Source organism: Amphibalanus amphitrite, unplaced genomic scaffold (genome assembly GCF_019059575.1).
Source record: "Amphibalanus amphitrite isolate SeventyFive unplaced genomic scaffold, NRLGWU_Aamphi_draft 001654F_arrow, whole genome shotgun sequence".
Taxonomy (NCBI): Eukaryota; Metazoa; Arthropoda; class Thecostraca; order Balanomorpha; family Balanidae; genus Amphibalanus; species Amphibalanus amphitrite.
In genome coordinates this window covers 74,942-91,172 of record NW_024883147.1, presented here as the reverse complement: position 1 = coordinate 91,172, position 16,231 = coordinate 74,942, and the positions used below count along the sequence as shown (strand labels likewise).

General features: G+C 51.8%; 1 protein-coding gene across 7 annotated transcripts; it reads right to left on the bottom strand.

Annotated features, from left to right (window-relative positions):
• Positions 1 to 140: 140 nt before the first annotated feature.
• Positions 141 to 8,096, bottom strand: LOC122374419 (solute carrier family 35 member C2-like). Of its 7 annotated transcripts, XM_043353179.1 has the most exons (8): positions 7,877 to 8,030; positions 6,852 to 7,002; positions 6,204 to 6,491; positions 4,050 to 4,168; positions 3,379 to 3,512; positions 1,928 to 2,103; positions 1,032 to 1,329; positions 141 to 997 (listed from the first exon to the last, which is right to left on the bottom strand). In XM_043353179.1, exons 2-7 carry the CDS (start codon positions 6,954 to 6,956, stop codon positions 1,078 to 1,080), a joined length of 1,074 nt encoding a protein of 357 aa, XP_043209114.1. In that variant the 5' UTR covers positions 6,957 to 7,002; positions 7,877 to 8,030; the 3' UTR covers positions 141 to 997; positions 1,032 to 1,077. The 7 variants fall into 7 exon arrangements, with proteins under 7 accessions (XP_043209114.1, XP_043209119.1, XP_043209115.1 ...); XM_043353184.1 differs by lacking the exon at positions 7,877 to 8,030 and adding an exon at positions 8,066 to 8,096 and having other exon boundaries at positions 141 to 1,329; XM_043353180.1 differs by lacking the exon at positions 7,877 to 8,030 and adding an exon at positions 8,037 to 8,080 and having other exon boundaries at positions 141 to 1,329.
• Positions 8,097 to 16,231: the final 8,135 nt, after the last annotated feature.

Here is a 16,231-nt window from a genome sequence, read left to right as displayed (position 1 = left end):
GGTAGGTATGAGATGGGATACTATAACCGATGAAAATGGTGTAACATCAAGAGGCTGAAAATATTCCTTGTCTGACTAGAATTCATACAGCTCTCTGACGGACTTGCATAATTGATCTACATTCAACCTAAAAAACTTAATAGCATAACAATGTATTATCGATGATGGAATGATTGTTCGCAATCGCAGGTATGCCCGGCAGAGACCCCAAATCCAACCCGAATAAAGCTTGATACCGCTACCAAGCCATTGCAGTTAGTGGCAGCATTCTTGCAATGCATTGGTCCCGATAAGTTAGCATCGATGGCATTCTGGTCAATTTGTTCTCACAAGAGTTCCCAAGTTGTTGGAGCGAAACAGCAGATTGAAAGCGTCAACATTGAGACTCACGGAATACATGATAAACTCTATGGCTGTTTCCCAAATCACACTTTGGAAACAGAAATTAGACAGAACGGCACGCACACTATGTAGCGGTTACGAGACTGATGTCAGTTTGACGTTTGGCGAACGATCAAGACGGACACGACCAGTGAGCAAAAATAAATGTCAGGGATAAAACTCTTATGACCATACACCCCAGACCAGTAGGTCATCTTCGATGGGTGTATCGTTTCGCGTTTCGTGAAATTCGTACACCCAATGTGGTCCCAGCACCGGATTATGTCGCATTTCACACCACACTGTACGCCGATACGCCCGATAAAACGGGCAATAATGACAACACGTCGCCCCTTCAAGTACAATACCCTCAAACAAAACACAAAAACACATCAACAAGCCTGTCACAATACGATTTAAGTTATCCACGCACTCCCATAGTCTACACTCTGTACGAATTGTGTTACGTGTGTGACTGGTGTAGTATGTACTGTGTCCTGATGTTGGCTGTTTGCGCATGTGTAATAGTGTATCGAATTACCCGGCTCTGCCCGGTGTAAGTTGTCAGTGTAATGGATTACGTTCGACTCTGTCCCATGTTCTCAGTGTAGTGTGTGTGTGTGTATCTCGCCCCTCTGTGCGTAGTGTGTTGTGTCTCTATCTCATCCTCTCTGCGTGTGCGACCCCCGCGGCCGGTCAGTGGCTCGACTGGTGGAACAGTACGTCCTCATCCTCGTCGTCGTCCGAGTGAGCCAGCAGCGGCAGCTCGGTCACCCGTCCGTCCCCCCGATCGCCGGAGCCGGGGCCGCCCTCTCCGGTCAGGAGTCGGCGCGCCTTCAGCGCCGCGTGCAGCGTGATGCCGGCCACACAGGTGACCAGGCCGACGGCCTTCAGGGCGCCCAGCTCGTCGCCGGCTACCAGGATGGCCAGCAGCAGCGTGCACACCTCCTGAAGACAGAGAGGAGCGGGGTCATCAGCCGTCATAGCGGGGCAGACACAGCAACAGTCATAGGACCCAGAGTCACACTTCCTGAAGACAGATGAAGCCATAGAGTCACACCGGGACGGAAACAGCTGGAATGGAAGGAATGGAAGGGTGGGAGCGATGCCGTCACAACTCACAGGGACAGCTGAGGGATCCCGTACCAAACCTCGTGGACAGACTGGAAGGAAACACCGGGGCGGACACAGCAACAGTGGGATCCAGTGTCACACATGGACAGACGGAAACGGGATCCACAGCGTCACACCGGGGCAGATAGACAGCAACCAGAAGCTAGAAATCTGGGCAGCACCGACAATTAAGTCACTCAAATGGCAAGGTCTAATTTAGCCGTTTGACGTGATATTCCATTTGTAACCCAAAATCGCCACGCATAAAGACCACCGGACCATAATAATCGAAAAGCAAACCTTTACTTCAATTAGCGGCGGCTGCTCAGCTCGTCTACTGCGGACCACCCTTACAACGGGTCTAACGACCCGAGAGCCGAGTGTAATCGACTCGGAACAGCGAGTGGATCGACTCGGGACACCAGGATCTCACCTTGAACACGCCGGCCACGCAGAGTGTGACGCTGGAGGTGACTCGCAGCGCCATGAACTCGGCGGCGTCCATCAGAAAGGCCAGCAGGCAGCCGAGCAGGACGCGACCGGCCGACGAGACGATCTGGCGCGGCTCAGCGTAGAGGAACAGGTCGACCGAGGTGGCCACCGCAGCGCCTGGAGACAGACGGATAGCCAGGGTGAGATCTCGGACTCTGATAGCAACCAGATTCCACAACGCTCCACCGGGAGTGTCGAAAAGGGAAATTTCGCGAAACCGGAAAGAGCAACAACACGAAAACGGGGCAGTTCTTCGTGCGGGCACGCTTCCTATTTACTTCACTGTGGACTGAGCACACTGGTCACTGAGACGGCATCTATGGTTATAATCATGGCGACAACCTGGTGATATGAATAACAAAAATAATTATATCGTAACGCTGCATAATTGGGCGAAAAATTATGACCTCTGACTCTAGTGGCCACGTCATCGGGTCCAGGGACCTACCACCAGTCTGATTGGCTGCTGAAAAGACAACGGCTCATAGCCGAAATGAGCCACTCGACGCCCGGTTGACGGCACAATCAACATTCGCAATTTTCTTTTTTACTACTGTATAATATCAGTCATTTCTTCTCGCATACATTGATAGAATTAGCTACCAGACCGAACTGAAGCAACTTCGAGAAGTTCGTTATGCGCGGTTATACGCAGTGCCCTCCGGAGGTGAGTGGTGACTGGTGACCGCCCAAGTGGTGGATATGGTTATTGTGTGGCGGACAGGCGGCGCCGGCACCGTAAATGGCGGGCTGTCGCCGCACACAACCGACAGGTGTGTACGGTATCGATCTGCCACGGCAGTTCAGCCGCCGCAAATGGCACGGTCCAGGCGCCCCTCCACCACAAACAGACCACAACAACGACAGGTTCACAACGGAGCGCGACGATATAGAAAACATGATCGGATGAGCCCCAAATAGAATGACTCGAGCAAATTCAAGCATTTTTATAACCGGATTTTGATGAACACAACCAAAGCATAGGCATTAAAAGAACACAAAAGTCGAAAGACATTGAAGAGTGCCCTCGTAAGTGAGGCAGCGCGCTTAAATCAGATCAAATTTTCCGAATTCCTTTTGCGCAGTTATAAACAATTAGAATTTCAGCTTCAATAATACATGGCTGATGATCCAGATAAAATGGATTCATTTCTACAAAAGGACAGGAAAACTTAGCCGTGAAACAATAATCCTCATTCGTTACCATGCATGCCCTTAACGAAGCCAACTTACCTGATATTTACCCTGAGACGATTTTTCATAATATGAGCATCTGATGGCCCACTTATTTTCATTTCTACGTCATTCAAATACTTTCACGATGCCACAATCACATGGCCAAGGGATGAAAACGTGAATCTGCATTGACAAGCATTTTCTCCGTTCACCCACCTTCGAAAAATACGGCGAACGGCAGAAGTGAAACCATCATCCAGGGCTGGATGTGGTAGATCATGTCTATTGGGTTCGCCAGACCGAGCTCCTCCTTCTGCATCAGGATCTGGGAGAGCGTCCAGCGAAGGCCGCTGGAAGTAAACCACGCCCGTCCGGCAGTTAATGGGACAGATAGGGACATAGATGAAAGCTGTGCACCGTAATGTATCTGCACTTGGATACAAAACAGGTTGTTTGGACGCAATCGAAAGCAGTGAATCGGACATATGTGACAAGGGATACGTGGATTAATGAAATAAATGAGGTGCAGAAGCAGTTCACAATACGAGTGACGACGAACGACCAAGAAAAGGTGGGCGATTAGATGTCGGAAACAAGCAAACAAGTCAATATGTAGGTACAAGACGCAAACACCGGTTAACACCTCGTAAGACGGTCAAGCGCTATACAAGCGGCCTATGCCCCCGCTAAGTTACATTCAGATAGACATTGAATCGCGTTTCTGCCAAGCCGTTCCAATAAGTAAAATACTACTCAACCGTTCGCAAAAACAGCATCTATGACGATATTACTCTCCGCCTTTAACTTGAACACTTCATCGGCATCTCGATCGGTCGTAAGGAAGCACTTCATTCTGACGTTTCTGGGTGTCAAACAGTGTCGCTCACCTGGTGACGGAAGCCGTCAGCGCCATCAGGAAGCCCAGCAGGTGGAAGGTGGTCGACTCGTAGGTGAAGGTGACCAGCCCTCCGGAGATGAGCATCACTATCACAGCCATCGACCATTGCTGGCGGGGGCCGCAGAGGCGTCAGACACATTCAAGAAACGTTACAGACCGCAGAAGCCCACAGCAGCATATCCATTCAAATATATGCTGGTCAAAAACTGCACTATAAACGTTCTCATACATATGCTTCTAATAGGCCAAGATTGTGTTGGCCTGTAATATCTGATTTACTTCAGAGTACTTTTATAAAATAAAATGGAAACTCAGATCGGATATCGTTAAACATGAAACATCGCTAAAAGTTAAGTAACACGTGGGGCGTTCCACGACAAATCGACAAATAAAAAATTAAATTTGCACCCTCATATTTTATTCTTCGTTGAAAACTGGTGTAAGGGGTTGTGATGGGCGGGGAAGCCAGCTGTGGCAAGGATTTTTTTCTTCGATCAACGGTTTCCGAGATATAGCCTCGGGCAATTCCTGGAGTTCGCGCTGCAGCCCTATGTTTCGCGGCCTATAACTCAGAAACTATTGGTTTTTTACGGTAAAAACTTTATATGGTTCAACACACAATCAACCAACAAACATTTTGACTATCTCGGATTTTCAATTTTTGAAAATTTTGATCACGTGACCTTTTGTCCTATTTTTTGAAGAGTGACCTTGATATTTTCCCCACTGAAAGTTGCAATTTTGTCTGATGACGATTAAAGCCTTATCAATTGTCATTCATATGCGATAATAAAAAAAAAATGGTTATCGCCCTGCGTTGACCTCAGGTCAGGTCATTTTTATGACCTGTCCATTATTACGAGCGGGAGCGACAGCGAGATCTCGAGAATAAAGCAAGATAGCGACAAGCGGTAAACGGTAAAGGGTACACACGGATAAGGTCTATAATTTTTACTGAGGTCATTTTCAGGTCAGGTCAAAGATGACGTCACATGAGCTAAAAGGAAGTCAAAATAGCGGCACTATACATATATATGAAGTTTTTCTCGAATAACTTTCAAGGTATCCCACCTAGGAACAAACTAATAGCACCATCGTGATCCTCTCGTCGATCCGCATCGAAACATATGTATGTTGACCTCGAAAGGTCGAAAGGTCAAAAGTTGACCTTAGATCACGTGACCTAGGGTCAACTTTTGACCTTTCAACCTTTCGAGGTCAAAATACATAAGTTTCGATGCGGATCGACGAGAGGATCACGATGGTGCTATTAGTTTGTTCCTAGGTGGGATACCTTGAAAGTTATTCGAGAAAAACTTCATATATATGTATAGTGCCGCTATTTTGACTTCCTTTTAGCTCCTGTGACGTCATCTTTGACCTGAACTGAAAATGACCTCAGTAAAAATTATAGACCTTATCCGTGTGTACCCTTTACCGTTTACTGCTTGTCGCTATCTTGCTTTATTCTCGAGATCTCGCTGTCGCTCCCGCTCGTAATAATAGACAGGTCATAAAAATGACCTGACCTGAGGTCAACGCAGGGCGATAACCACTTTTTTATTATCGCATATGAATGACAATTGATAAGGCTTTAATCGTCATCAGACAAAATTGCAACTTTCAGTGGGGAAAATATCAAGGTCACTCTTCGAAAAATAGAACAAAAGGTCACGTGATCAAAATTTTCAAAAATTGAAAATCCGAGATAAGCAAAATGTTTGTTGGTTGATTGTGAGTTGAACCATATCAAGTTTTTATCGTAAAAAACCAATAGTTTCTGAGTTATAGGCCGCCAAACATAGGGCTGCAGCGCGAACTCCAGGAATTGCCCGAGGCTATATCTCGGAAACGTTGTTCGAAGAAAAAAATCCTTGCCACAGCTGGCTTCCCCGCCCATCACAACCCATTAGACCACTTTTTAGCAAAAAATAAAATATGAGGGTGCAGGGCACTTGTCGATTTGTCGTGGAACGCCCCACGTAGTGCTTGCGAAGTTCTGTATTTGAATCAGGAAGTAATAAAGCAGAGGGTGAACCTAACAAAATTATCCGGACATCTTTCATTCCGTTGTAACTAAAAAGCAAAATAATCTGGTGGTTTTCTTGTTATAGTACAATATAGCCACCTTTCAAAGACTCACCAATTTTTCGATGCGAAGAAATAGCGCACATATGTAAATAAATATGACCGATGTGCTTTTTGTCATTGTGTAAAGTGTAACACTGATGAACTCAAAGCTCCACTGTGAAAGACCGATGTCTAGCGCGCTGAACACGCCTGGTGCAGCCATCTTGGTCCAGAAGACGCGCCATGACAGCGTGGTCCGCTGCGTGTGGTACGTGCATTCCAGGTAGTTTCGGACCGCGGCCGCCAGCAGGAATTTCACCGTCAGGTGCGCCAACACGATGGAGAGTGGAAAGCGCAGCTCCTGTCGGCAGTGTGGACAGTCAGCAGCGCATTGAGGCTGATCTGCAACAGCACCTCGATGACATGACGATGGCAGACACAACACAAATACCTGGCAAAGGCGAGAATTCAGATGGAGCATTGAGCAAGGCAAATCCCAGGCCGCTCAATATAGCAGAACCTTTCTGATCATGCAAGCAGACTAGTTGAAAAACTGGGGTCAACTAGTTATCTTTATTTCACAACTTGCAAACAGTGCAACCCAAAAGAAAACAATTTGATATTTTTTATAAATTCACTCTCAGCAATCATGCACCAGCTCATAAGAATGAGTTTTAATCTTCAACAAATGAATCCTGATTAAAACAGATCAACACCATACCTGTAGGAGATGTTTCTGATAGAATGTCAATGATATTGAGAAGAAAAAATAGATCAAAATACATAAAATACTTTTCACTGCATGTCTTATGGCAAAGCGATTCATGATTGCATTCACATTTTCCAAATTGGAAAGAGCTCTTCACATTTACCTGAAAAAAGAAAAACATGTAATAAACATTTAGAGTAGACAGCAATACAGTATTAAATGCTAACGTTCCTAATTTGGAATTGGGTTCAAGGTAGACCCCACTGCATATGTCTTCAGCGCCCATTGTAGTAGTTAGCAGATACATTCATAACAAAGTGTAGGCAATCCATCCCAACACAATCAGCAGAATCCATGGTGCATCAAGTTATGGTACTGCTTATGGTACCAATTAGAACCTATCATGCATAACTCTCGTTATTTAGTAGACACCGTAGAACTAGACTCCGATTCTGACACATGGTTCTAATAGATTTTGGTGCATAGACAAAATATTCTAGTGCATTCTGATCCAAAGTGTAAAGAAAATTCACTGTGCAGTGTGGACTGCTGAGTGCTGGTGTTCAAAAGATAAATATCCATAATGATAACATCCACATCCACATTAGTTAAGCCCACATTGAATTCAGAGTTCAGACATTTCAAGAGTTGTTCCCAAAAGCATACACATATGCTAACAGTTTGTTGATAATGTACAATGTCAGTTCTGACAAGGTGGTATATCAGCATGCTTACAAGTACCCACCTAGGCATAGTTAAATAAGCAAGAAATTAAAATACAATTCCTTAACATAAGGCTTATTTTGAATTTTAAAAATTGGCCGGTAAACTTCCGAGATCTTTGGGGAAGGCCGAAACGCCCCCCCCCCCCCCCAAGGATGGTAGGGTCCCCCAATAGCCCTACGAGGCGCAGGTTAATGCAGCAAAAAAAAACTATTCATGAGATGCATCTTAGTATTTGAAAGTAAATAAAGCTTTTTTGATAAAGGCACAAGTCAATGGAAGTTTGAATTGAATCAGGAACGGAACATACCTACCTAATTACTAGTAAGCATTCACACTCAGAACTTGAACTAGAAAACCTTGAAAAGTTGATCAACTTGATCATATGATTTCATGACCTTTTAAGGAATTAAAAGCGATCCCTACAAGTGTCACCAGAATGTGATACAGTAAAATAATGGAAAATATAGACACATCATGCACACATCCCGGCGATTCCTCACACAGCTAAGCAGCAAGCTAAGCAGTGTTGCCGTTGGGAATTTTCGACACGTACCAGATTCTGAGTGAAAATGTACCAAAACGAACCTATTTCGTACCATATGCGGTATGCCAATGTACCAAGTTATGTACCATTGTATAAAATACACCAAAACGTCACAGATCACCAAGATTCTACATCAATTCCGGTCAATTCCTGTGTTTGGTGCTCATATTTGGATATATGCGACATCTGCTGTCCGTATCCACCTCATAATATGATTTGCTTTAACCGCATTGATGTTACGTAATTGTCAGGCTAACAATAATTGTAACTTCTCATACCTACTATATTGCTAAGGAGTATAGGTATAGTTCGTTTTTTTTTTCAACACCGGTTTGGCTCCAAGTTCATCATCGAAGCTCTCACGTTAGTTTTGGCAACTTCAGCGTCTGGCCAATAATTTATTACCGGTAAAATATTCAATTTCAAATTATGCTCGGTAAATACAGGCAAATTGTATCTTCAAAAATTATCATACTATGATGACGTCACTGATGGCAGCTGGCAGCTAATATCCCTACGGTGGCTTAATGTGTCAACGAATTTAAGGAAAATTTCAGTTTCATTGTTTCCGAGGTCAGAACGGAGTAAACAATTCTGTCCATGGTAGTAATAGGTACTGCGTTATACATTACATTGCAATGCAAGTTCGACAGCATGAGATCATCACTGTTCCAATGTTAAGTTCTAAAAAGTGCGCATGGAATTTATCGGGAATAAATCACACGTTTGGCCACGTTCGATTTTCTCAAGCTCAGTTTTTGGTCGTTTCGCTGGGTAAAACGCGTGCTTAGTCAAAAAATGTAGTTGGATTCAAACCGGTTTTGAAAAAAAAACGAAGTTTAGGAACATGCCTAGGAAGATGCTTATTTAAGTGCTCTTCCTGTTACAGCATATTCGTTTTAATATTGATTCTGATTGATTTTTGGAGGCAGAAATATATAAATTTAACGTAAAAAAGAAATGCTTGCGCGAAACCGTGAAATGTACCAGATCTGGGCCTCAGTGTACCAGCGTACCAGAAAGTGTTGAAATGTACCAAATCTGGTACAATCGTACCATAGCGGCAACACTGCAGCTAAGCCAAGGCCCTATATACCAGGTAAGGACACCAGCCGTTTGACCTTGAACGCCGCCGGCCGGCCGATGACGTCATTGGAGGCAAGCCGGCTCGGCGGACACACAAGGCGAATGCATAACGGAGGGGCGTTGGAACGTTGCGGGAGCCGGGGAGATATTTTAATGTGGTTGCATACCACCATTGTTATGTTGATTGATCTACAGACTGCAATCTTTTAAACCTCGATGCATCCTAGGCCTGGATGGTGCGTACATTCGTGGAACGATCACCCCGTCCGACGTCCGTGGTCGAAGCTGTCATATAGTATTAAAGACACTAAGACGGCCGACGGGTGCAATAACGGCGATCTGATCCCGTCTCTGGCGAATCTAGAGGGGTCGTAAAGGCCGAATCTGACCGTCTATTTTTAGGGAAACGGGGTGGGTGAATTGACAACCGATGGCTTAAGAGATGATGAGAAGGGATCCCGTCGTCGATTGTTGTTTGACAGACAACACATGTTGTACTGGGCGTATGACCATCAGAGGTTGTAGGGATCATCTATGCGATTTGTCATCTATGCGATTTGTCATTTCATGTTGTCATTTTCATTTATATTGTCACCGCTTTATTAATCAATCTGTTACCTGTTGCCAATTGCGCGTCAAGTTTGTTTGTTATTTGTAAACCGGCCTGCCGCTGGCCTCAACCTTCCTAGTAACCGCTGTGCCATACGCTATAGAACGTGTCGTGCAAAGGTCACGGCGGCACCCCTGAGGCGGCCGCTGCCCGTACGTTTAGGAGCCCATTGTCGTGACGTCATGACTGTGGACAAAGGTCGCGGTAGGGGCTCTCCCGGCAGCCGGACGGTGACTCATACGTTGAGCTTGTCTCTCGCCGCGCCTGCGGGCATATTGGTAGTACTAGGGACGGCCAGCATGTGACCGCGGCTTTCGGCGACATTGTCAATTCGTTTCTCGACTCTGCTGTTCGCTACAAGACAAATACACATAGAAAACGGCTCGGGCATTTGGAGAAGAGCGGCTACTCTGAGGCGAGGGAAGAACACGGAGATTCACACAAACGACCTGACTAGGTTGCACTGGCCACAGTCGACCGAGGTGGGCTTCTGCGCCCTTAAAGACGCCTCTGACTGGCCATTGCGCTGACACCCTGGTCGGACCACGGTCATTGATCGGACCCTGCCACTGGTTCGTGCTCAGGCTGCCTTAGCGGGTAGACCTGCTCGACCAGACGCCCCACTGGTGGGCGAGTGCTCGGTTCCGACTTTCACCGCCGGTCCAACAGCGTTCTGCTGGTTCCCGCCGATCCGGTTACGACACCGCAAGTGCCGTACCGACTCGGGCGTCCCAGGTGGGCGTAACGGTTACCACACCAGTTCGCGACCCCCAGGCTCTGTCAGCCGTCGTACGGCTCTCGGACGGACACTCTAATAGATCAGCCACAGATCAATAGATTGTCACAGACCGTCCGTCCAGCCACGCGCTACCCACAGCGCAGTACGACAATTGGTGACCCCGACGTGATCTCCGTTGTTCGACCTTAGCCTCTCGTCATGCCGGCGGACAGCGCACAGTCCGGCGCCGCAGCTCAAGACCCAGCCAGCGTTCCAGCTTCAGCCTCTGAGTCAACTCATCGGCCCATGGCTAGCTTCCGGCTACCACCATACTCTCCGGAAGAGCCCGACCTGTGGCTACTGCAGGTGCAGTGCGCTTTCGACGTCAGCGGGGTCGACTCCGACGAGCTGAGGTTTAAGCTCCTCGTCGCAAACCTCCCCGCCAACATCGCCGTCCAGGTCAAGGACGTCATCCGGTCATCTCGGTCTTTTGACGTGCTGTGTGCAGCGCTCCAAGCCCGCCTGGCACAGTCACGCGCCGACCGACTACAAGCCCTGCTCGGCCGCCAGCAGCTCGGCGATCAGAAGCCGACGGCGCTGTTGCGCTCAATGCGCAACGAGCTTGCCGCAGCCGGGGACGCCCCGGTTGATACGGAGCTCTTCCGTACCCTATTTCAACAACGGCTACCGCAGCCCGTCCGTGCTGCCCTCGCCCTCCTGCCAGCCGACAGCACGCTTGACGCACTGGCAGAAGCGGCCGACCGGTACCTGGAAGCTAGCGGACCCGACCCACGGCTATCAGCGATCGCGGCACAGCCGTACACACAGCCGGCACCGCCCATCGCTGCTGCAGTGACAGCCCCAGCGCCAGCTGCAACCCCTGCGCTGGACACCGTCATCGCCTCCCTGGTCGCTAAGATGGAGCGCCTGGAGGCCAGCAACCGACGACTCGAGGACGCCGTGCGACGCGACCGCAGCCGTTCCCGGCCGCGCCAAGCGTCTCGCCAGTCACGCCGCCCGTCACCGGCTCGTCCTTCAACGCCGCCGCACGACGACACGCTGTGTTGGTACCACCAGCGATTCGGCGCCCAAGCGCGCCGATGCAAGTTGCCGTGCTCCTGGATCGCCTCGGAAAACTGAGGCGCCCCGTGCTGATGGCGCAAAGCACGGGCGCCCCTCCTGCCGCGCCACTCCTCTTCGTGAGGGACACGGAGACGGACCGGCAATTTCTAGTCGACACCGGGGCGCAGGTCAGCGTGCTGCCTCGCCGCTGCCTGCCCAACGGGTCTACGCTGACCCCTGCTCCTGTCGGCCAGCAGCTCGTCGCGGCAAACGGCTCACCGATCGCGGTGCACGGCACCTGCCTGCTGGACGTCACCTTGAGTCAGCAGCACCGCCTGAAACATCGATTCTTCGTCACTGACGTCACCACACCCATCTTGGGCACCGACTTCCTGGCCGCACATCACCTCGTCGTGGACGTTGCCAACCAGCGTCTCCTGCGGGACGGCACCGTCTGCGCCAGCGCCGAGCGGTCAAGGCTGTGCTCCATCGGAGTGCGTCTCGTCCGGGAGCAGGCTGCTGCTCGCTTCGCAGTTGTCCTCGCCCGGTACCCGGATGTGACCTCACCAAAACCTGGACCAACACCGGTGAAGCACAACGTGACGCACCACATCGTCACCAAGGGTCCACCGGTGTACCAGCGGCCACGACGCCTCCCGCCGGAGCGCCTTCAAATCGCACGTGCTGAGTTCAACAAGATGCTCCAGCAAGGCATCATTCGACCGTCGAGCAGCAGCTGGACAACTCCACTCCACATGGTGCCAAAGAAGAGACCCGGCGAGTGGCGTCCTTGCGGCGACTACAGAGCGCTGAACGCCCGCACCGTACCAGACCGCTACCCGCTGCCGTACCTGCGGGACTTTTCAGCCGACCTGCATGGGTGCACCGTCTTCAGCACCATTGACTTGGTGAAGGCTTACCACCAGATCCCGGTGGAACCTGCCGACGTCCCCAAGACAGCCATCACGACACCGTTCGGCCTCTACGAATGCGTTCGGATGCCGTTCGGCCTCAGAAACGCTGGACAGACCTTCCAGCGTTTCATGGATGAGGTCCTCCGCGGCATACCGGGCTGCTTCGTCTACCTGGACGACATTCTGCTGGCCAGCCCGACCGCCGAACACCACCTACAGCTCCTGGACCAAGTGCTTCAGCGCCTCAACACCTACGGCGTCGTCGTCAACAGGCACAAGTGCGTCCTGGGACAGGAGCAGGTGGTGTTCCTCGGCCACTCGGTAGACGCCGACGGCGTCCGCCCGCTGCCTGGACGAGTCGAGGCCATCAAAGACTTCCCGGAACCGACCACTCAGTCCCAGCTACGGAGGTTCCTGGGGATGGTAGCCTACTACCACCGCTTCATCCCCCAGGCAGCCGAGCTCCTGCAGCCTCTGCACGCCTTAATCACCCACAAGGCAAAACGCTCGAGAGCGCCTGTCACGTGGACAGACTCGGCGCGGCAGCGTTTCAAGAACGTCAAGGACGCCCTGGCCACGGCGACACATCTCGCACACCAAGTCCCGGACGCGCCGCTCGCCCTCTTCGTCGACGCCTCGGACTGCGGAGTGGGCGCCGTCCTCCAGCAGCACGTCGCCGGCGAGTGGCAGCCCCTCGCTTTCTTCTCGAAAACGCTCCAACCCGCGGAGAAGAAATACAGCACGTTCGGGCGCGAGCTGCTCGCTATCTACCTGGCCGTCCGGCACTTCAAGCACGCCATCGAAGGACGGTCAGCAATCATTTTCACAGACCACCGACCACTGGTAACGGCCATCGGCTCCTCGTCCGACCGCTACTCGCCACGAGAGGTCCGCCACCTGGACTATATCGGCCAGTTCGTGTCTGACATCCGCCATGTGCCTGGCAAGGACAACGTGGTCGCCGACACGCTGTCACGCACGGTCTCGATGGTGGCCCAGCCGCGACCCCCGCTCGCCGACTTCACTGCCATCGCCAAGGCCCAGTTCGAAGACGGCTCGCCTGAAGACCTCGAGGCCTCAGACACCTCACTGCGCCTGCGCCACATCCCGGTCGGCGATGGGCTCCGTCTGCTCTGCGACGAGTCCACCGGATCGCCTCGGCCGGTCCTCCCAGTGGCTCTGCGCCGGCCCTTCGCCAAGGCTCTGCACGACCTGTCGCACCCTGGCGTCGAGGCCACCGTCAAGCTCATCTCTAAGCGGTTCGTCTGGCCCGGTATGGATCGCGACGTGCGCCGCTGGACCCGAACCTGCCTCGCCTGTCAGCGCTGCAAAATCGGCCGGCACACCAAGTCTGACGTCGGCACCTTCCAGCCACCTCAGCAACGCTTCGACCACGTCCACGTGGACCTCGTCGGCCCGATGCCTCCGTCAAGAGGGCACTCGTACCTCCTGACGTGCGTCGACCGGTTCACTCGGTGGCCAGAAGTCATCCCTCTGCCGGACATCCGCACCACCACGGTCGCCCGCGCCTTCCTCGAGCACTGGATCGCCCGATTCGGCGTTCCGTCCATCATCACGACGGACCGAGGCGCCCAGTTCGAGTCGGCCCTCTGGTCGGAGCTACAGCGATTCCTGGGCTGCCAGCGAACTCGGACGACGTCCTACCACCCGGCCTGCAACGGTATGGTGGAACGCCTGCATCGCCAGCTGAAGGCCAGCCTCCGTGCACACCAGGCTACGTCATGGACGGACGTGCTGCCGCTGGTGCTCCTGGGCATCCGCTCCACCATCAAGGCGGACCTGCAGGCGACGTCAGCCGAGCTGGTGTACGGCTCCTCACTGCGGCTTCCTGGTGAGTTCTTCATCAGCAGCCAAGCCTCAGCAGCATCACCGGCCGGTTTCGTACAAGACCTGAAGCGCGCCATGTCTCAGGTGCGGCCGACACTCCCACGTCCGGTCCAGCGCGCCACGTACGTCCCGACGGCACTCCAGACGGCGACACACGTCTTCGTGCGCAGGGACTGTCACCGCTACCCGCTGGACGCTCCATACGACGGACCGTTCCCGGTTGCCGAAAGGACCACCAAAACCATCACCATCGACCGTCGACAGAAAAAGGAGGTCATCAGCATCGACCGGTGTAAGGCCGCCTTCCTGGAGACGCCAGACGAATCCGGTCATCGACAGTCTGACCTGCCGACTGTGCAGCCGCACGGTACTCAGTCCAGCGGCCCGCCGGCCGCGCCACCGCTCAGCAATGAGCCCAGCGGCCCGGAGCTTCTGATCTACGGTGACGCACCAAATCGCCCTGCAGCCGTCGCTCGGGCTGACGCTGCACCATTGCAGCCTCGGCCGATACTACGGACGACCCGCTCCGGCCGCGTCATACGACCTCCGGTAAGATATCGCCATGTCACTTTTGTCCGCGACATGTCTGGCGAGGGGGTACTGTAGGGATCATCTATGCGATTTGTCATCTATGCGATTTGTCATTTCATGTTGTCATTTTCATTTATATTGTCACCGCTTTATTAATCAATCTGTTACCTGTTGCCAATTGCGCGTCAAGTTTGTTTGTTATTTGTAAACCGGCCTGCCGCTGGCCTCAACCTTCCTAGTAACCGCTGTGCCATACGCTATAGAACGTGTCGTGCAAAGGTCACGGCGGCACCCCTGAGGCGGCCGCTGCCCGTACGTTTAGGAGCCCATTGTCGTGACGTCATGACTGTGGACAAAGGTCGCGGTAGGGGCTCTCCCGGCAGCCGGACGGTGACTCATACGTTGAGCTTGTCTCTCGCCGCGCCTGCGGGCATATTGGTAGTACTAGGGACGGCCAGCATGTGACCGCGGCTTTCGGCGACATTGTCAATTCGTTTCTCGACTCTGCTGTTCGCTACAAGACAAATACACATAGAAAACGGCTCGGGCATTTGGAGAAGAGCGGCTACTCTGAGGCGAGGGAAGAACACGGAGATTCACACAAACGACCTGACTAGGTTGCACTGGCCACAGTCGACCGAGGTGGGCTTCTGCGCCCTTAAAGACGCCTCTGACTGGCCATTGCGCTGACACCCTGGTCGGACCACGGTCATTGATCGGACCCTGCCACTGGTTCGTGCTCAGGCTGCCTTAGCGGGTAGACCTGCTCGACCAGACGCCCCACTGGTGGGCGAGTGCTCGGTTCCGACTTTCACCGCCGGTCCAACAGCGTTCTGCTGGTTCCCGCCGATCCGGTTACGACACCGCAAGTGCCGTACCGACTCGGGCGTCCCAGGTGGGCGTAACGGTTACCACACCAGTTCGCGACCCCCAGGCTCTGTCAGCCGTCGTACGGCTCTCGGACGGACACTCTAATAGATCAGCCACAGATCAATAGATTGTCACAGACCGTCCGTCCAGCCACGCGCTACCCACAGCGCAGTACGACAAGGTAATGCCTGAACGTAGGCAAGCATAATTGTTCTGTCATACTGTTTAGGAATATAGAATGGTAATGGAGATTATTGAGGATATGATCTCTACATTACAGGAATTCACTAATTACTACGGCCCATAGGGGCACCGCCGGAGCTGTTGTTTTGCCATCGGTCCCAGGCAACTCCAGGGAGCTGCAGTACCCGGCGGCCAAAGCGGCCACCTCGTCGACTCGCAGGTCCTGTGGGATTCCGTGATGCTTTAGTGCTTCACCCACAGAAGCACGGGCATAGCAGTAGGATGTGGGGCTAGGTGTCT

Bases quoted from the DNA above. Each gene is read 5' to 3' on its own strand.
- LOC122374419 (XM_043353184.1), bottom strand. From the start codon at position 6,956: ATGAATCGCTTTGCCATAAGACATGCAGTGAAAAGTATTTTATGTATT. The intron at 3,513-4,049 runs GTGAGCGACACT...GTTTACTTCCAG, and splicing joins CTGACGGCTTCCGTCACCAG to CGGCCTTCGCTGGACGCTCT. The intron at 1,330-1,927 runs GTGAGATCCTGG...CTCTGTCTTCAG, and splicing joins GCGTGGCCGGCGTGTTCAAG to GAGGTGTGCACGCTGCTGCT.